Genomic DNA, 21,568 nt, shown 5'->3' with positions numbered 1-21,568 from the left:
CTTTTATAACGCCATACAAGTAACGTTTTTATTTATTTATTCATTTATTTTCATTTTTGACAGTTATTTCACTTTAATTGCATAGATTATTATAACTGTTATCATCATAATTATTATACAATTATTATATATTATATTCATTATAATTATAATTATGATTATATAGAATATCATTATTGTTATCTCTGAATACAATTCACTTCCATTGTATGGACATTTATTTTATTTTATTTTTTACTTTTTTTTTTATCTCTGCATATATGTCTATTTTTTGGCATAGTGTTCATTGTATTCTGTCTGGCCTATAGTCTGTGGAGAACCATTCCTGTAAGATTTTTTATAGTACTTTGCTCAAGGTATCTCATCTTTGAAAAGAGCAGTCAGGTCATCCTGTCAAAAAAATCATTAAGCCATCTAGGTTAAAATAACATGATTATTTCATTCCATTTTTGAAATTTATTTTTTGGGTGAACTATTATTCACAAATCCACATGTCACATTGACATCAGTGCTAAATCAGACAGTCTGATGTGCTCTTTACACTTCCATTCTTACCAATCTTTCTATATCAGAAACCTTTTCATGATGATTTTCTAACGCACTTGCATGAGCAATTAAAACAATAGTTCACATAAAATGAAACTTTGTAATTAATTATTCATTCCAATCCTGTATGATTTTCTTTCTTCTGTAAAACAAAAGAATGAGATTTTATGCAGAATGCATTTACTGCTCTTTTGCATACAATATAGGTAGATTGATATTCTAAAACAGCTGTGTGTGTGATAAACACAATTACAGACAGCTGTGTAATCTAACAAAGATGCAAACCATTAATTTAAATGGTAGCCTATTCTAGTAGAATGTTGTTACCTTGAGCATTATTTACCTACAGTGTTTTCTTAAAGTTAGAAAATATGTTTTTTTTAAATATTACAAATATTATTATTTTAATAAGTAAAATAAGTGTAATTAATAAGTTATTTTCTGACTCTGTTGTCCAGGTAATTGTGATTTTGCGTAATAGTCCTACACTTTAAATATGCTCACGAGTAGGATGATGATAAACAATGACCTCTGCTGGCATGTTTTAGACTATATTGGTACATTTTTGCTTTTGAGGATTTAATTGATATAATAACGAAATATATTGGAATTTATCAGATTAATTTTGTTCTGTAGACTTTTAGAAGGAAAACAACATGATAGAGTGAGAAGAAAAGTAGGCCTAACTCCACAAACAATGAGCAACCTATTCCTAGAGGACATGCATTCATCAGTCTGTGCTTTTCTGCCATTTCTCTGAAAGTTATACAAGTTTCCATAATTTTTTTAAATGATGTGTTTAAATGATGTGTAAACGATGATATAGCCAAAAACAGCAAACAAACAGCAAATTTATGGCAAATTTTCCTGTCATATCTACTGGGCACACTGAACTATTATAGTTCAGTGATTGAGCACAAAAATACCAGACAATTTTATTGTAACACGTTTTTAATATTAGCGTAATATGTTTAAATAAACATAATGTTTCATCCATAGGGTTTCGTCCGAAAAAAAAAGGGGGAAACGAGAAGAGACTCCGCCCTCAACCTCGTGATTGACGTGCTTTGCGTCCTTTCGATTCGCTCCTCACAGGTGACGTCATCGGTCGTGTCGTTTTTCCGGTTTTCGCCACCCTTCCGCTTCCTTTCTGCTTGCACGAGCCCGCTTGTGAACACACGAGTCTTCGTCTCTCCGCAAAGTGAGTGAATAAAAGCACCGATTTAACAAGCACACATAAAGTTCAAACGAGCGAATGATGAATGTATTTGAAACAATAAAGATCCTCAGTCCTTCATTTGCTAGACTGATGTAATACAGAAGCTCAGATTGATGTATTAATACTCAGTACGCTAACGTTAGCAGTAATTCACTCAGCCATGTGGCAAAAAATTAGTAAAAGAAATGTGAAGATGTAGTAAAAGATGGCGCTTGAGCCATTGTTTTATTTAAAGTACACTAAAAACTAAATGTCCTCTTATTCTTTTAATATGCATCACTTTAGTAGGACAAGAACTCAAATATTGTTCAGTTAAGGTTTTATGTACACATTTGTGATGCACCTTTTTTTTTTTTTCTTAAACGTATGAATTTAATAAATATTGTGTAAAATTAACTCCTTTACATTCAGAATTTTTGTTTACTATAATTAAATTAGTTAAATGTAAAAAAATTATTATTGGGGCATTCAGCTGTCAAATATTTTTGAATGATGACCATTATTCTGGTCAAAACTGTTAATGTTTCCTATATGTTAATGCTTTAATTTCTCTTTATGTAGGATGCGTTACGTAGCTGCTTACCTGCTCGCTGCCCTTGGAGGCAAAGATAGTCCCAGCACAGGTGACATCAAGAAGATCCTGGAGAGCGTTGGCATTGAAGCCGATGATACTCGTATGAGCAAGGTAAATCTATTCCTAAAACTGCGCATGAACACTGAGACAGGGTCAGATGTTGTGCTTGTAAAGAACTACATACATTCAGCTTGTCTTTAATGTTGACTTTTCTGTATTGTAGGTTGTGTCCGAGCTCAATGGCAAAAATGTCGAGGAAGTGATTGTCCAAGGTGAGTTTGGTTGTTTTAAACTGGTATCATAGTGGTTACTGATGTGAGGGACTTGAGAGGATATGTTTAAGTCCAGGCTAGGGTTCCCATGGTCATGGAAAACCTGAAAAAATATCGGGGAATTTCAAAACTGTTTCAGAGCTTTAAAAAGCTTTGAATGTCAAATCCGCTGACCATATTGATGTTTATAAAAGCAGAATAAGAGGTTTAGTTTATCTAAAAATTTCACATTCAATATTCACCCTCATGCTTTTCCAAATCATAAGATTTTCGTTCATTCGAAACGCAGATATTTTCTCCATTTATAGTCTATTCACCCAAACGTCAAACAGAAATGAGTATTCAGACAGACCTTGGTATAATCACATATAAACATTGACCAGCGAACATGAACAGAAGCGCAACCATACATGCTTGATGCTCAATAACCAATGAGATTATCGCGTCACACCAACATGTTTGAGCTTACCCATGAACCAATGAGGTTTGTTCTCATGCATCAAGCAAGTACGGTTGAGCTTCTGTTAACGTTGGTCAGTGTTTATATGTGATTATACCATGGTCTGTCTGAATACTCAATTCTGTTTGGCTCGAAAGTGTGCATTTAAAACGGTTTAATGCACAGACATTTCCAGCCAGTTTAATCCACTCTTCTATATTAATGCGCTGATTTCATTGAAGCGCTCAGAGATCGCACTGTGTACTTCTGGAGCACAGAAACACTGGCCCGCAACTTTTTACAATTAAAATCGCTTTACTAAATTGCGCTACATTATGTTTCTCAGCAATGAGGGAGTAAAATCGCAGTTTTTGAATCTCGTAGCTTCACTATTAGAGGAAAGATGCTGCACAGATACATATTTCTCTCTTTCTCTCTCTAAAATTAATTGAAATAAACGCTATTATTCATTCAAATAAATGTGATCTCATGGCACTAAGATCATCTCTGTCTGATTTAAAGGGGACATAATGTTAGATCCAACGAGCCATAACTGATGAAAATAACAAATTTTTACTTTTCTAGGTCAAATATTGTTCTGAAAATGCCAATAACAGCTTTAACTTGTCAATGCTGGCCAATAACCATGGTATAAGTGGAATATTCATGTCTAACTGTGCGTTAAACAATTTAAATGCAGTCCACTTCACATCGGGTGGTTCTTTGCCTCCATGTCGTGCATTAAAATCGTTTATTGCACATCTTGCCGTGGATTGTCCCCTATGTAAAAGCCAAATTAAGCTTGGTCATCATATAAAGCGTTAGTGTCTCTTCAGAAGACTTTAATTAAACCGCTGGATTCATATGGATTTATTTCAGTCTTTTTATAAACGTTTTAAACCGTCAATGAGTAACAATTTTCATTTTTGGGTGAAGACTTATTTTCATTGGCATTTAAGTTCGTACGTTTGGGTGTTATGTAGGCTTTTTTTTTTGATTGATGTAATTGTCTTGTACAGCACTTTGGTCTACCTTGAGGATATTAATAATTTAAGAGAAATTCCAGCTTTAAAATAGTTTTATAGGAATTGATTTGAGTGTTTATATATTTTTCTAAAAAGCCTTATCCAGTAATAGCAAACAAATTTTGGTCAAAGAGTGCATGGGAACCCTGCAGAGTGTCCTGGATAAGAAACAAGGGTACAGGATCAGTTTGAGCATGTCTCAGTGTGTGTGTTTGTCGCCGTCTGTCAGGTTTCAGTAAGCTGGCCAGCGTGCCGTCCGGTGGTGCTGTAGCCGTTTCCAGCTCTGCCGCCCCATCCGCTGGAGCATCTGCTGCCGCCCCTGCAGGTCAGTGCCTTATTTTCCCCTGTCTCTCTCTCTCATGGGGTTTGACAGTATAGCTCACAACTTTTTAGCATATAAATGCTAAAAGCATGACATGCTTTAGCATGACAAATATCAATTATAGGCAAATAGATTCAAAATGTTTAAAGTAACTAAACAGTAAAGTTGCTGAAAGTAATCGAAGTATGTTTTCACTAAATAAACACTATTATGGTTGTATTTATATATTTATCTATTGTGAATGTTGCAAGTATTTCTCAATGTCTTGATCATTCTTTCAACCAACAAACGTTTTGTCATTGTCTTTAAATTTATATTTTATTGGTTTATTTTAGATGATATTAAGGGCAGTATTATGAAATATTAATAAATGTGAATTGCTCAGGGTGGAGTTGTTAACGTCTTTATCCCTTTTCTTTTTTCCTGCAGCGGAGGAGAAGAAAGAAGAGAAGAAAGAGGAGTCTGAAGAATCCGAAGATGACATGGGATTCGGACTCTTTGACTAATCTGTCTCCTCGGGACCAAAATAAAGTTTATTACAAAATGATTTTTTCTTCCTAGTTCATTTCAGAATTTAAGTTATTTTTCAATGTTTATAATGTGGAGTAGGATGAGTGATTAGAATCTGTACTCCACTATCACACACAAATACACGAGTTACAATCTAGTTATATTTTCACTGCTTTGAATCTGATGCCACTCAAATAACTTTTCCTCCAGTAATTTCTATGCAAAAACCTATTGGTTGAAGACATGAAATCAGTAATTTTTAAAAACACATTATGCAAAACATTGATTACAAAAAGCTTCATGACTGCAAGCCTGAGACTTAAAAAAAAAAAAAAGGATAATCCTTAGTCTAATATTTCCCTCAGCAAAAAAATATTAAAAGCTCACATTCCATATAGATATATTGGATCTTTGCACATAAATTGTAAACTAAAACCTCTCAAGCATGGCCATAATGGGCTTGTGCTTGGACATGGGTTGGATGTGGAGTTTCCAGGGTGTTATGTGAGGCAAATGTTTTGGCTCTTGTGGCCGATTCCTGTGTTGCACAACTTTTTCTGGGAAGTCAGGTGTCTTAGAGTCCAACATGATTATTTACTTAGGATCTATTCTAATCCAACCGTTATATAACTGAATAGCTTATATCTAAATATGTCTTCTTTTATACATTTGGCGGACACTTTTATCCAAAGTGACTAGTGCATTCAAGTTACATGTATGATCAGGTCATGCATTCCTGGGAATCAAACCCATGATCTTGATGTTGCTAGTGCCATTCATCAGCATGTGAATCCAAGATGAAATTAATTTTAGTATGGCAAGCCGTTTTAACATTTAATCCTTAAAACCTACTAGTCTCTATTTTCATGCTACTATAGTACTTATTTTTTAGATACTAGTATCTATTCTATTAAGTACTAGTACTTATTCATTAGCTACTTATTCTTTAGGGACTAGTACCTTTTTAAAGATACTAGTACTTATTCATAGATAGTTCTTATTTATTAGATACTAGTACCTACCGGTATTAAAAAGACACTAGTACTTATTCATTAGATTCTAGTGCCTATTACAGTTTTTTTCGATTGCTAAACAACAGTGAGCTCAACTGGAGCTACATGTGCAAAACTCTAACTACAGTCTGCACTACCAACAGTCACCTGAGCTAAACAGTTCACATCACCTGCAAAACTCACTCAGAGCAACACAACTCTTAACACACAGCTCAAAACAGGCTCAGTGCAGCCAACACTACACACAACCCTCACTGAGATAACACACACTGTCACTCAGAACACACTGAGAGGAAAAACACTACACACAACCCTCACTGAGATAACACACACTGTCACTCAGAACACACTGAGAGGAAAAACACTAGCATCAAACACCAATACAGAAAATACTAACTTTTCATCTTTACAGTTTGAACAATTTCAGTGACTTCATACAAAGTAATATTTTCTTCAAAGAAAAGAGTGACATTCTTTCACATGATTTATTTACAGTTTTTCTCGATTGTTTACACACATTTTCTGAAAGCATGCCTCATATTCTCAGAACTCTACACATAAATCCAAAAAAAACACACACAATGGGCAAAACCCCTCAATTCTCTTGCAAAATGAAACTTTACATTCAAAACAATGTTATTTCTTCTCAAAATGGTATTTTGTTTTCAAATGACACACACAAACCATCATATGAATAGACATTTATAAGAACCAGTTGAACACTGATGTGCTCAATGTAAAACACTATGATGAATGGAAAACACTTTTTGTTCAGTGTTACACTTACTACAGACAGTACATACATAAGTGTGTTGTAAAATATTTGAGAATATTGTTTTTATATTCAGAACACACAAATACATGGTAACAAATATATTTTATTTTTCCCACAAAAACAATGTACACAGTGTACATCCCAACCAACACAAAGTTGGACATACAGTGGTCTACATACAAAACAACAGAAGAATTGAATGTATACAGTTACAGTAAAAAAAAAAAAAAAAAAAAAAAAAATCCAATGTTGGCATCCATTGCTCCACTGAAGAGCTCACCTGTTGCCCTTTTATGCTAAAGCTCTGATTGCTAATTGTAAAACTGTGTGACGGGTGTTTGCCCATGTGATGAGTCAGTGTGCATATTTGAATGGCAGTGTGTTCCTTGGGAAAACAAGAGATTTTCTGCATTAAAATTGTGCCAAAAGCAGAGAATTGTGTGTAGTGTTTTGAAACAAATGTGTGTTTTAAAACTGCAATGTCAGTGTAAAGCAGGAATTGTGCTTGTAGTTTAGCAGAATTGGTTCAGGGGGTTGGTGAATGAGTTACATGTTGTGGTCATTGTGTCTCGAGAAAAACTGTACATTTTTAGAACATAATTCTTTACGGTAAATGAAAATGAGCAGTTTGCTTCAATAGTCTGTAGTAATTTACGGAATTACAGTAATGAGAAAAAAAAGGTAGAAACTAAAAGTGCATACTGTAATTCAAACAAATAATTGAGGGGCTAATCCTGCCTCTCTCTAGCATCAGGCCATAATCAGCAGTGTTTGAAAGGCACAAGACTGAAATCTATTCTGTTTTGAATGTGTGGTTCACAGTTTTGACAGCAGTGTGTTAGCATTTGAACAAAGTGCTGTAAATCCACAGTGTTGTGCATGTTTGTGGTTAAAGTCATGGGATAAGTGTGTAGAGTTTTGAAAACTGTGTTCAAGCAATGCAAAACGAACTAGAGTTTGGTCCACATGAACTGCTGCTGTGCAGACTGTACACTGTAAAAACTAAAGGAGCCTCAAATATCCTGTCGGATACTCAAGGAACTTCAAAATGTAATTTAAGTGCCTCAAAGCTCTTTCTCCTATAGTAGGGTTACTGGAGGAGCATTGACATTCTTTGAGGTTCTTGCTGGAACTTATGGGATCCTTTAAGCACTTTGTATTTAGTTCAGAGGTTCTGGAGTCACCTTTTCATTACCATGAGACCTCGAAGTGCTTTGGGGGAAAATAGAGGAACTTGAATGCGATAAAAGGGTTATTGGAAGATCTTTTAACATTTAAGTGGTTCCTGGAAGATCTCTTATGTTAAAGCCAGCATCTGGAGGAACCCAATGGTTCTGTGAGGCCAGAATGAGAATATTATTATCCTATTATTATTATTATAGGCTACTTAAGTTTGATTCAGTATAGCCTACATACCCAGGTGAAAAAAGACGTACTATTAAAAATGTACTTGAGTGTGTTTTTAGTAGGCCTACAATACAAATATACTTTAATGCATTTTTAATACATTTAACAGTAGCCTACGTCTTTTTCACCTGGGTAGCTTACATTTATTTAGTATCTATAGGCCTATTTTGTTGATTAATTTAAACCTTAAACAACAACACTAAATTATAATAATATTAATAAGAAGAATTCATTAATTATTATTGAATAAATAATAGTAATAAAATATAAATTTTTACCTACTTCTTCATAAATTATTATTTGAAGAAGAAGAACTAGGAGGAGAAAAGTTTTATTCTGTCACGAAACTGCTGCTATTCCTCTGCTGTCGTCGCTTCAGTGATCCTCGCGCTGCTCGCGCGCAACAAAGCTCAGCTGATCGACGTCATCGGGTAACGGCTCCGTCCTCTCATCAAAGCTTCCGCCGTTTGATCGGCTCTCCGTTACAAGGTTTGTAAACTCGCCAAATAAATATAAATACAGAGTCAACTCACTATATATTCAAACACACATATATATAAACTAAATTGATTATACATTACTACTTTTTTACAGTGTTTACCACTCGTTTATTGCACAGTATCTGGTATGAAGGTTTAAGCCGCGATGCTAACTACGTTGATCTAACGTAAGTTAATGAACAAATGGAAATTATTGACTTATTGTCTTAGATTGATTTAGTCATTCAATTCAACATATTCTGTAAAACTGTGTCTTCAAATTGCTGAGATAGCCTAACTAATGTAGCTGATTCCTGCTGTCGTCATTGGCGTTTGTTATGAATAACAAAAGCAGGTTAATATAGTTTGGTCTGTTTTTGTTTAGCCTAACTTTACTTACTACAGGTGCCCTCACTCTCAAATACCATTTTAAAGCCATTTACTGGTCAATAAATATTATGTTGTGAATAATCAGCTTTGTTCTTTTGTTTCCCCAGAACAACCAGTACATTTCTAAAATAATCTGAACATTTCAGAGGCAACATTGAATTACAGTAAGTTACCTATACACCACATGCAAGTACTTTATTACTATGAACTTTCTCTGTGTGAAATTGTATTGTTTGACTGTGTACTTTTTTAATAAGTTATTCTCTGAAAATCTTCCCTCATGCTCTCAAATCTCATTCATGTTACTCAGAAAAATAATATCACAGGTTTGGAGCTAATAATGCTATGCATTTTTATAGGCTATACCTTAATCATATGCATTTGAATATAAGACATTTGAACCCTGAATTATAACTTAAAGTTTAGTCTTTTTCGACAAAAAAAAACTTCAGAAGACTTACAACACAACCCATAACACATGAGTTGTGAACTCATTGACTATTTTTAGGATCTTTTCTGGGACATTTTTGGAGCTTAACCATTTTTACATAAATTGTTGCATTGAATTGAACTAGACAAGTGTACATAAGAATAGTTTGAATGAATTACAAAAAAAATTTATGCTTGTGTTTCATGCAGTGATATTGAATGGTGACGGGTTGCATTATGCCTGAGATCTGCTTTCGGGTTCCACCGACAGAAAGTCAAACAGGTTTGGAACGTCACAAGGCTGAGGAAATTATTTAATAACTTTAATAACCTTACTAACAGTAAATTTTGTACTTTGCAGGGATCTCGGTAAGCTGAAATACAAGTTTGATCAAGAATAAAAATCCTCCTGTAGACCTGAAAATCACTGAAGTGCCTGGACCATCCACCAGAAAAGAGGAAAAGCAAACAGAAAATGAAGCTGATGCACCTTTTCACTTTTCTAACTCGTTAAGTACCTCACGTGTCCCTTGTGAAGATTTTATAATTGATTGCATTTTATGTTGCAGCGAGTAAAGGTGCATCACATTTGTGAATTTCGTGAAATTACACAGGCAAAAAGACAAAATTGCTGATCGTGTGGATTCTTATTGAAATGAGTGAATTCACCAGTGAACATTCACAGAACAACAGATCATTTTACTCTACCTTAACTCTGTTAAAATGGAAAATGTTTTCTGCTTGTTGTGACATAAGGAATACTGTTACCGGGTCGAAGCCTCTACTTCTACTTTCTCTATCTTGTTTCTAGATATTGAGAATACTCAACAACCATTTATGGGAACTGTTGATTCAAGTCACACATTTAAGCTTTTCAAAAGGCATAGTGTACATTTCAGTCTCCAGTCTCACGGCATCCCAGACTTCAACATTTTATGATTCAAAATAGCTGAATAACTAACCATCTGAGATTTCGGAATAGAGATAAAGGTTAGGATCCTAATTTTCAGGAATATTACAGCACAATGAGTGTATATTAGCACTGTTTGTTGTTTGTTTTTGGCATCTGATAGAGCTTTTGGACTTGGAAACAGTGACGTCAGACTTTACAAGCGGACTGAAACACGTTTTAAAATTAAGTGAAGATGGACATTTTTAATTAGTCAAAACTGTAATTTTTTACATTGATTTATTACATGGAACATGTGTTTTCCATGCATTTTGATGAGATGTCTTTTCTTGTGTAGCCTATTGTAATACACATGGTTGATTATTCATGTTACTTATGTATTATACTATTTTTTTGTGTGTGTGTGTATTCATTGATATTAATCTATTACTAGCTTTTTTTTTTCAAGTGCATGGAAGTGTATGTATTAAAATGGATCTAAAATATGTAATAAACAATTCTTATTTTGTATTTGGTTCAGTTTGTTTATTATAATAGAAGTTAATGGTGGTAACCATAGTAACAACATGAAATTAATTTAATACAAATAAAATAAAATTGAAATTTGGTTCCTGGAGGCACCCACAGTGGTTCCACACAGTGCCTTATATAAGAGTTCCTCAGGAAACCTGTGTGGTTCCTCAGAGAACCGCCCCTCTTTAAAGGGTGCCTAGAGGATCTACAGACGGTTCCGCCAGTGTGGCAAAGTGAAGAACCCCAAAAGGTTCCTCCAGGCACCTTTTATTTTTACAGTGTAGTTAGAGTTTTGCACATGTGACTCCAGTTGTGCCCACTGTCGTTTAGCAATCGAAAAAAACTGTAAATTGGTACTAGTACTTATTCATTAGATACTAGTACTTATTCATTAGTTACTAGTATTTATTATTAGATAGTAGTACTTATTCATTAGATACTACTTATTTTGATAGTGAATAGTTACTATTATTTTGTTACTAGTAACACATTTTAAATTTTTGCCATTGACTTCTATGGGGATCCGTCATTCAGATATCAACTATTCAGTTCTGACAAGTATGTATTCCAACTGCGACTAGTATGTATTTATTAGATACTAGTAGTTATTTATTAGGTACTAGTACTTATTTTTTAGATACTAGTTCCTATTACTAGATACTAGTATTTATTCAATAAATACTAGTACTAAGTCATTAGATACTACTTATTCATTAGATACTACCTATTTATTAGATACTAGTATTTATTCCAAATGTTACTAGTAAGATTTTTTATTTTACTAGTAAGATTTTTAATTGACCTCTACAGTGGCCGTTCTGACTAGTCATAACATAAGACGAGTAAAAAAGCAGTTGTGACTAGTAAAATAAGAATAGTTACTCGTAACAATTTCAAAAGATACTAGTGTCTAATAAATAAGTACTATATTGAATAAGTAGTAGCTATGAATAAGTACTAGTATCTGAAAAAAAAGTACTAGTACCTAATGAATAACTATACTATTATCTAATATATATGTAGTCACAATTGGAATACACACTAGTCAGAACTGAATAATTGATATCTGAATGACAGATCCCCATGGAAGTCAATGGCAAAAATAATAATTTGTTACTAGTAACAAAAGAATAGTTATAGTCACTATTGAAATAAGTACTAGTATCTATTGAAATAAGTAACTAATGAATGAGTACTAGTATATAATAAATACGTACTAGTACCAATTTAATAGGCACTAGAATTTAATGAATAAGTACTAGTAACTAATGAATAAGCACTAGTATCTAATAAATAAGTACTGGTACCAATATAATAGGCACTAGAATCTAATGAATAGCTAGTATGTTTAAAAAAATAAGAACTAGTATCTAACGAATAGGTACTAGTACCTAAAGTAGCTAATGAATAAGTAATAGTAGTACTTAATGGAATAGATACTAGTATCTAAAAAATAAGTACTAGTAGCATGATAATAGAGACTAGTAGGTTTTAAGGATTAAATGTTAAACCGGCTTGCCATAATATTTGTGGTAGGGCCTATTTTTCCCCCTTATGAAATGATTCAAAACAGATCATTGTACTACCTTAATTTCAGTTTTGCTTTTGTATGGAATTTTGCTGGTTGCACTCCCAAATATTAGAACAACTTGTTCTTACAGCGTAAACACTGAATCATCCCAATACATGGAAATTCCAGATGTCCGCAGTCAGATGTAGCCAACACTAGCAAACCATTGTGTTTGCAACTTTGCATATATGATATATGATTTCACTTTTATTAGATACATTGGCAAAATAATTTTGACTTTCAGTTTTATTGAAAGTTTGAAGTTTTAGTGCAACAGTACATCAGACAAGAGCATCAAACAACATAGAATGATTGCAAGATGGGAATATATTAAAAAATAAAACAACAAAAACCTTTTTAAATATGAAGCATTTCATGTGTTCATAAAGTCTAGCTTTTCTTAAGCATTTAAGAACTAAAACACTTTTATCCCTCCTTCATTATGAGTTAAAACTTGGGAATATGTTACCAAATGAAATAAAATTAACACAAAATGTAAGTTCTTTTATAATAGTAGTGAAGGGCTGGTTTAAAAGAAACCAGAATTTTACTATTTGTTAGTAGGCTAATGAAATATCATATAGCCTATGCATGGTGGATTCGTGTACAGGCAGTGTGCTTGAGTGACCAGCTGGAGGCGCTCCAACTTAAACAACCAGTGACGTGAATGAGACACATTAGTGGGGAAAGACGAGTGGCAGAGAGAGGGAGGACTAGAACCCTCACAGTACTGTTCATCCACCCATCTATTCTATACATTTGCTAAAGCGTTTGTGCTATTGGGTCGTGGGGAGGCTGGAGTCTTTCCCTGCATCTCGGGTCGTAGGCAGGAAAACACCCTGGACAGATGGCTGTCTATCACAGGGATGACATGACACACACACACACACACACACACACACACACACACACCCGTTAAACACGGGGAGAACAAACTCTACACAAAAAGGCCTCCTGGCACATTTTGGACTCCAATACTGCACATACATCATTGTACTACATGTTTTTGATGTTTTTTTAATGCTTTCTTATAGGCCTACATGTTGCTGATGTTTTGTTTTTGTTGATTTTGTAATTATTGCTTCAGGAATTAGTTTTTTCCCCCCATAACTTCTTGTCTTTGGCAAGTAAATTGACTGTATGCTTTCTGAATGAGAATTGTTGCCCGTGTTATGGTGGAACGAGCTTAGTTGAAGTGACATATGAAGTGTTCAGCTCTCATGGCTGTATGTGTGTGTGTGTCTACCATTTTTGAGGACAAATTTGTATTTGTGTCATATGCATTACTGTTAAATGCAAATAAAAAAACAAAACAACAACAATGGAAATAGACATACGCATGAATAAGTTGCATTCTTTAATCAGACGAGATTAAACATGTTACACTGACTAAATGATGCTCAAAACAGTTAATCAATGTGACATTAAAGATTACACTTTTGTTGTCATAAATGCAGATTTAATGAATGATTATGATAAGATGTGAAAAGAGAGTGTTAGTTTTATATTTGTTATGCAAGATTTAACCAAGCAATAAAAAAATAAAAAAAAGGTCCTGGAGGCACTGATGATTTGAGAGCTTTTCTGTTTTCAGTACTTTTTGGGAAGGCCCTTAGGCCTGTAGCGGTCGGGGTCTCCACCGTTACGCCCCCAGCGATTGGCCTCCTGGTCAGCTGCAGAATCAGAGTTGCCGTGGCGACTGAGAGCCTGCAGAGCCTCTCTTCCATCACTGCACACATCATAAACATATCATGATTCGAAATTCCCCAAAATCATTTAAACACCCCTTTTAAAATGCTGCTGTTTCATTGTAGGGTGAGAGACAAATATCTAAGTGCTTATCAGGAATCGAGTAATCAAATCTGCCACAGTTAGTATGATTTTGTACGTGCCTGATGACTCCGGCTGCCCATCTGCCTCCCGAGCCTCTACTTGCAGCATCAGAGTTCCCACGTGCATGGAAATACTTGTCTGAGTCCTTCCAGTTGGCCTCCCTCATATCCCGGTAGGCTTTCCACATGTCCCACCCACCTGAGACATGGTGAAAATGGTTCAAATATGCCTACAGTTTGACTCAACTTAGTGCATGTCTCAAGTTAAATGGAATTATTAAAGGAAAAATAAGTGACCTTGAGCGGCTTCTACTGGGAAGTTGTACCACTGCGCCTGGGTCCCAACCACCAAAAACACCACCAGCACAGCAAGAATGAGCTTCATGATTAGAACTGAACACATAAACATATTTGGACAATCCTTAGAAAATGATTTTATCCTTAGCAACTTATCGTACACTCAAAGAGAAGTGTGATCCCTGTAGACATTAGATTTGCATTAATATAGAGGTGAGTGTAGTCAGTCTCTTACCTTTGGTTTGCTCAGTTCAGTCACATCATGTCTTCATCCAGCCATCTCCATTTTTATAAGCCTCGGACTGGGCTGGGCATGGATTTTCCCAACTGTGATGCGCCAGATGGCATTAGGAAAATCTGACATTTTAATTCTGGGAAATTCAGAATTGATGAAACATAACTGTTTATATTTCAGACACTGCGTCAAAAGACTACCCGTTACTTTATACAAAACATTCTGAGATGCAACTCTCCAAAATTTTTAATCTTCATACTGAGATGTGAAATGCTAAATGAAACCAAAAAATTTACAATACAAAATGAAACCATAAACATGTAATTCTTCTTCTTCTTCTTATTATTATTATTATTAATAAAGAATAATTTAAAACATGCAAAAGAAGTGTGGTATGGCAGAAAGCAAATAGTTTTGTGATATACAATTGTAATTCGTAAAAAATATTGACACTGCAAATTGTGCAACCTTTATAGTTAGATGTACATTACAAAATGAAATCATAATTAAATACATGCAAAGGAAGTGTAGTGTGGCAGAAATTCATTAGTTTTGTGGTATAAAGTGCTTATACAAATATGTTTAATCAAAATAAATAATTGTAAGTAATTCAACTTACAGTTTTTTTGATTGCTAAACGACAGTGAGCACAACTGGAGCTACATGTGCAAAACTCTAACTACAGTCTGCACTACCAACAGTCACCTGAGCGAAACAGTTCACATCACCTGCAAAACTCATTCAGAGCAACACAACTCTTAACACATGGCTCAAAACAGGCTCAGTGCAGCCAACACTATACACAACCCTCACTGAGATAACACACACTGTCACTCAGAACACACTGAGAGGAAAAACACTAGCATCAAACACCAATACAGAAAATACTAACTTTTCATCTTTACAGTTTGAACAATTTCGGTGACTTCACAAAGTAATATTTTCTTCACAGAAAAGAGTGACATTCTTTCACATGATTTATTTAAATTTTTAGAACATAACAATTCTTTAAGGTAAATGAAAATTAGCAGTTTGCTTCAATAGTCTGTAGTAATTTACGGAATTACAGTAATGAGAAAAAAAAGGTAGAAACTAAAAGTACAAACTGTAATTCGAACAAATAATTGAGGGGCTAATCCTGCCTCTCTCTAGCATCAGGCCACAGGTTTTCATCAACATCACATCTAATGTTCTCTCTTGCCATGCACCTGGGGAAGAACCTTCTGGAGTGCCTTATCGATCCCTGGCAGTCCTCTGGACTCGTGTCCTCACATCCGGCACGCATCCGCCCTCTCCCTGCCACCCTTATCCCTCCACGAACCCGTCTTCCTTGTTCCATTTCCAAAATTAGTCTTTCTGAGCTCTACCTACAGTATATATATATATGTGTGTGTGTGTGTGTGTGTTTGTTCACTAACAAGTCTAAAACAAGACACCTGCTTAGCCTTTCAGCTGAAATTGCACTCAGCAGTGTTTGAAAGGCACAAGGCTGAAATCTATTCTGTTTTGAATGTGTGGTTCACAGTTTTGACAGCAGTGTGTTAGCGTTTGAACAAAGTGCTGTAAATCCACAGTGTTGTGCAGGTTGTGGTTAAAGTCATGGGATAAGTGTGTCGAGTTTTGAAAACTGTGTTCAAGCAATGCAAAACAAACTAGAGTTTGGTCCACATGAACTGCTGCTGCGCAGACTGTAGTTAGAGTTTTGCACATGTGACTCCAGTTGTGCCCACTGTCGTTTAGAAAAAAACTGTAATATAAATATTATAAATATAAATTTTTTTGTATAAACTTTTCTTACTGAAGTTTAAAATTCATGAAAATAATTTCAGTTTCACTTCTTTACTGTTGTCACTTCCAGCTCTCATGGCTGTTGAAACATCTTTATAAAGGTCATTCAGGGAGAAGGAAATTCCAGATGTCTGCACATGTAAACAAGGTGTGTGTGTGTGTGTGTGTGTGTGTGTGTGTGTGTGTGTGTGTGTGTGTGTGTGTGTGTGTGTGTGTGTGTGTGTGTGTGTGTGTGTGTGTGTGTGTGTGTGTGTGTGTGTGTGTGTGTGTGTCTACCATTTTTGAGGACAAATTTGTATTTGTGTCATATGCATTACTGTTAAATGCAATTAAAAAAACAAAACAACAACAATGGAAATAGACATACACATGAATAAGTTGCATTCTTTAATCAGACGAGATTAAACATGTTACACTGACTAAATGATGCTCAAAACAGTTAATCAATGTGACATTAAAGATAACATTTTTGTTGTCATAAATGCAGATTTAATGAATGATTATGATAAGATGTGAAAAGAGAGTGTTAGTTTTATATTTGTTATGCAAGATTTAACCAAGCAATTTAAAAAAAAAAGGTCCTGGAGGCACTGATGATTTGAGAGCTTTTCTGTTTTCAGTACTTTGTGGAAAGCTCCTCAGGCCTGAAACGGTCGGGGTCTCCACCGTTACGCCCCCAGCGATTGGCCTCCTGGTCAGCTTCAGAATCAGAGTTGCCGTGGCGACTGAGAGCCTGCAGAGCCTCTGTTCCATCACTGCACACATCATAAACATATCATGATTCGAAATTCCCCAAAATCATTTAAACACCCCTTTTAAAATGCTGCTGTTTTATTGTAGGGTGAGAGACAAATATCTAAGTGCTTATCAGGAATCGAGTAATCAAATCTGCCACAGTTAGTATGATTTTGTACGTGCCTGATGACTTCGGCTGCCCATTTTCCTCCCGGGCCTCTTTCTGCAGCATCATAGTTCCCACGTGCATGGAAATACTTGTCTGATTCCTTCGTGTTGGCCTCCTTCATATCCTGGTAGGCTCGCCACATGTCCTTCGCACCTATGAGACATGGTGAAAATGGTTCAAATATGCCTACAGTTTGACTCAACTTAGTGCATGTCTCAAGTTACAGTAAATGGAATTATTAAAGGAAAAATAAGTGACCATGATAGGCTTCTGCTGGGAAGCGGTACCACTGCGCCTGGGTCCCAACCACCAAAAACACCACCAGCACAGCAAGAATGAGCTTCATGATTAGAACTGAACACATAAACATATTTGGACAATCCTTAGAAAATGATTTTATCCTTAGCAACTTATCGTACACTCAAAGAGAAGTGTGAGCCCTGTAGACATTAGATTTGCATTAATAAAGAGGTGAGTGTGGTCAGTCTCTTACCTTTGGTTTGCTCAGTTCAGTCACATCATGTCTTCATCCAGCCAGCTCCATTTTTATAAGCCTCGGACTGGGCTGGGCATGGATTTTCCCAACTGTGATGCGCCAGATGGCATTAGGAAAATCTGACATTTTACCGTTTTTTTCCGATTGCTAAACGACAGTGAGCTCAACTGGAGCTACATGTGCAAAACTCTTAACACATGGTTCAAAACAGGCTCAGTGCAGCCAACACTATGCACAACCCTCACTGAGATAACACACACTGTCACTCAGAACACACTGAGAGGAAAAACACTAGCATCAACACCAATACAGAAAATACTAACTTTTCATCTTTACAGTTTGAACAATTTCAGTGACTTCACAAAGTAATATTTTCTTCAAAGAAAAGAGTGACATTCTTTCGTATGATTTATTTAAATTTTTAGAACATAACAATTCTTTACGGTAAATGAAAACTAGCAGTTTGCTTCAATAGTCTGTAGTAATTTACGGAATTACAGTAATGAGAAAAAAAAATTGAAACTAAAAGTGCTAAAATGTGTGTGCGTGTTCACTAACAAGTCTAAAACAAGACCCCTGCTTAGCCTTTCAGCTGAAATTGCACTCAGCAGTGTTTGAAAGGCACAAGGCTGAAATCTATTCTGTTTTGAATGTGTGGTTCACAGTTTTGACAGCAGTGTGTTAGCGTTTGAACAAAGTGCTGTAAATCCACAGTGTTGTGCAGGTTGTGGTTAAAGTCATGGGATAAGTGTGTCGAGTTTTGAAAACTGTTCAAGCAATGAAAAACGAACTAGAGTTTGGTCCACATGAACTGCTGCTGCGCAGACTGTAGTTAGAGTTTTGCACATGTGACTCCAGTTGTACCCACTGTCGTTTAGAAAAAAACTGTAATATAAATATTATAAATATACATTTTTTTGTATAAACTTTTCTTACTGAAGTTTAAAATTCATGCAAAAAATGTGTGTGTGTGTGTGTGATTTTTTAAATCTGAAAGCAAAAGCACTGAAATCTTCATTATACCTGTAACTGATCAAGTTGACCCCCACACGGAGAAGTGGGCTATGACCTTATAAGATTGTTTTGTCAGATAATAAATCAATTATTAGCTAAACTACAAATTCAGACTCTTAAACTCTCAAGCGTACAACAGCTCACATGTTTAGTTTCCAGTTACCAAAACAGAAATGAAAATGAGAATGCATGACAAAGAATATTGTACAAACGAGGTATTTTTTTAAAATTCCCTAACAAGAACTATCATTCTAACCAAAATGAATTTTCAAAACTTTTTATAAAATGTATCAGATTTTATTAATTATTTACACTACTAAAATTTGTGGTCGGTCATAATTATTATATATATATTTTTTTAAGTCTCTTGTGCAAGATGGCATACGTCTAAGGCTGCATTTATTTGATCAACAATACAGTAAAACAGCAAAATTGTGCAGCGATTATTACAATTTAAAATAACTATTTTCTATTTGAATGCATTTGAAAATGTAATTTATTCCTGTGATGCAAATTAGAATTTTCAGCATCATTACTCCAGTCTTCAGTGTCACATGATCCTTCAGAAATCATTCTTAAATGATAGGATTTGCTGCTCAAGAAACATTTCTTATTATTACCAATGCTGAAAACAGTTGTGCAGCTTAATATTTTATTGGAAACCATGATAAAAAAAAAATAATAATTCAGGATTCGATGCAACAGCGTTTATACATAAACAATTAATTAAAAAAATAATAATTTTAAAGTTTTAATTTTTTATTATTATTTTTTTTATTAGTATGAGTGAATTGATAAAATTAGTAAATCCAAATACAGAATTGTATAGTTTATATATACTTTAACCAACCAATAGTTTAATCTGCTATTCCCTGCTGCATGTGCATGGCCTTAAAAGTAAGACACTAACCTGTCTGTAAGAATGAGTGTAAAAATAGATTGCATATATACAGTAATCAGTGTAACAAAGCAGGGCTCACGTCACGATGACATGCAGTTTTTTTAATTAATTTTTTTAGCAAGGTCATCTTGACAAGCACATAGACACAATACAGGTTTGGATCAAACTCTTGATCTTGTTTCACCACGTTCTAATGCTGCCTTCCTCATATCTGTTTTGTTGACAATCTGGATTATGAATTCATTATTCAGTCATGTTTAGTCTTGTACTTCGTGTTCAAAGGTTCTTAGTCACTAAATGGGATTCATCATGTGATTAGCTTTTAATTCCGAATGAATTAATAAACACTGACCAGTTCAAGCCAGAAATGGACAATTAAGGTAGCAATGGTTTCAAATGAATCATTTGTATTGGAACAAAAGAAGTAGGCTACACAATGAACTGAAACACTTTCAAATGGATAATTTGTGTCACTTTTGGTCTGCAGAAAACGCGAATCCACATGATATAAATGCATCGTTTACTTTTTATATCAATGACAGTTGATAGAAGAGGAAGTGTATACTCAGGTTATATAAAACCTGCTTCTTATGAAAAGAGAAGTAGCCCGTTTTTATTTCCTTCTCAACCACTTTTGTTATTTTGATGTAATGACTACAGATATTAGATGTCAGAAATATTAACACTTTCACCACTGCTATAGCACTAGTTTCACAGACAAGGCTTAAGCCTATCCCAGACTAAAATGCGTGTTTGAGCGGTTTTAACTGAACGCAACTTGCAGTGACAGATCTTAAAATATGTCTCGTCATTGTTTTGTCTCAAGATGGATGCCAGTAATGCTTTTTTCATAAGGCGTGTTTATAAAAGCTACTTAAATGTCCTAATTGAACTAAGGCCTAATCCTGGATTAATCTAAGACCCGTCTGTGAAACCAGGCCTAAGTGTAATATAAGTGGCTTCATAATAAACTCAGTGTTGTAATAGACTGAAACAACATTGGATCAGATGGGTGTCTAGATTCACTGGCATCAATGCAAGTTTACTCATAGCTAACCTAAGACTGTGACGACTTTGGTCACATATATCACCATCAAATCTTAGTCACTGGATTAGCCATAAAAATTCAAACTTGATGCAAAAGTTTGCAAATTGTGACGTGTAGAAAACAAACCCACACAGGAGTAAACTGAAAGGAAGATACTGCTACAGCTATGAAAATAATTCTGGTTTATTTATTATCAACCTACACTACCATTCAAAAGTTTGAGGTTTGAAAGTTTTCTGCAAGGATGTATTAAATGGATGTAAAGTAACTGAAGGATCATGTGACACTGATTCAGCTTCGCAAAAAAGGAATACATTACGTTTAAAAATATATTCAAATGTAGAAGTTATTAAATAATACTAAATGACTATTATTAATCAAATAAATGCAGCCTTTTGAACAGTGATGTATACAGAGCCCAAAACCAGAAGAAATTAACTTTTTGGTTCTTGTACAGGACAAACTTAACTGTCATTCAAATTGATTTTTTATACTACTTTTTACAACTCCTCCCTCAGACCATAACTCAATATAGATTCAAATATGCAATGAAAATTTATTTGTTTAAATAAACTGGATTTCCATAAACAACCCCCTCAAACAAGCTCACAAAGGGCTCAAATCAAAGCCTGGAAACACTTAAAAGAGTCACAAGTCAAG

General features: G+C 34.8%; 2 protein-coding genes and 1 long non-coding RNA gene across 5 annotated transcripts; 2 read left to right on the top strand and 1 right to left on the bottom strand.

Annotated features, from left to right (window-relative positions):
• The first annotated feature begins 1,642 nt into the window (after window positions 1–1,642).
• rplp2b (ribosomal protein, large P2 b) lies at window positions 1,643–4,944 on the top strand. The gene is made up of 5 exons (XM_082155213.1): window positions 1,643–1,747; window positions 2,327–2,450; window positions 2,563–2,611; window positions 4,305–4,400; window positions 4,827–4,944. The coding sequence occupies exons 2-5, from the start codon at window positions 2,328–2,330 to the stop codon at window positions 4,901–4,903; spliced, it is 345 nt and encodes a 114-aa protein (XP_082011339.1). The 5' UTR covers window positions 1,643–1,747; window position 2,327; the 3' UTR covers window positions 4,904–4,944.
• Window positions 4,945–8,386: 3,442 nt separating this feature from the next.
• On the top strand, window positions 8,387–10,525 carry LOC309493040. Of its 3 annotated transcripts, XR_014203779.1 has the most exons (5): window positions 8,387–8,591; window positions 8,697–8,769; window positions 9,079–9,135; window positions 9,611–9,683; window positions 9,762–10,525. It is a non-coding gene; the product is annotated as an uncharacterized lncRNA (long non-coding RNA). The 3 variants fall into 3 exon arrangements; XR_014203778.1 differs by lacking the exon at window positions 8,697–8,769; XR_014203780.1 differs by having other exon boundaries at window positions 8,697–9,135.
• A 3,212-nt stretch (window positions 10,526–13,737) lies between these two features.
• Window positions 13,738–18,080, bottom strand: saa (serum amyloid A). The gene is made up of 4 exons (XM_082155201.1): window positions 17,943–18,080; window positions 17,708–17,803; window positions 17,464–17,602; window positions 13,738–14,122 (listed from the first exon to the last, which is right to left on the bottom strand). Exons 2-4 carry the CDS (start codon window positions 17,793–17,795, stop codon window positions 13,984–13,986), a joined length of 366 nt encoding a protein of 121 aa, XP_082011327.1. The 5' UTR covers window positions 17,796–17,803; window positions 17,943–18,080; the 3' UTR covers window positions 13,738–13,983.
• Window positions 18,081–21,568: the final 3,488 nt, after the last annotated feature.

The sequence above is a fragment of the Leuciscus leuciscus genome (assembly GCF_965113295.1).
Source record: "Leuciscus leuciscus genome assembly, chromosome: 2".
Taxonomy (NCBI): domain Eukaryota; kingdom Metazoa; phylum Chordata; class Actinopteri; order Cypriniformes; family Leuciscidae; genus Leuciscus; species Leuciscus leuciscus.
The sequence above is the reverse complement of the archived record's forward strand: the minus strand, read 5'-3'. Positions and strand labels throughout refer to the sequence as shown.

Bases quoted from the DNA above. Each gene is read 5' to 3' on its own strand.
- rplp2b (XM_082155213.1), top strand. From the start codon at position 2,328: ATGCGTTACGTAGCTGCTTACCTGCTCGCTGCCCTTGGAGGCAAAGAT. The intron at 2,451-2,562 runs GTAAATCTATTC...TCTGTATTGTAG, and splicing joins ATGATACTCGTATGAGCAAG to GTTGTGTCCGAGCTCAATGG. The intron at 4,401-4,826 runs GTCAGTGCCTTA...TTTTTCCTGCAG, and splicing joins ATCTGCTGCCGCCCCTGCAG to CGGAGGAGAAGAAAGAAGAG.
- saa (XM_082155201.1), bottom strand. From the start codon at position 17,795: ATGAAGCTCATTCTTGCTGTGCTGGTGGTGTTTTTGGTGGTTGGGACC. The intron at 17,603-17,707 runs GTCACTTATTTT...CATGTCTCATAG, and splicing joins CCCAGCAGAAGCCTATCATG to GTGCGAAGGACATGTGGCGA. The intron at 14,123-17,463 runs GCACGTACAAAA...TGATGTGTGCAG, and splicing joins TGGGCAGCCGAAGTCATCAG to TGATGGAAGAGAGGCTCTGC.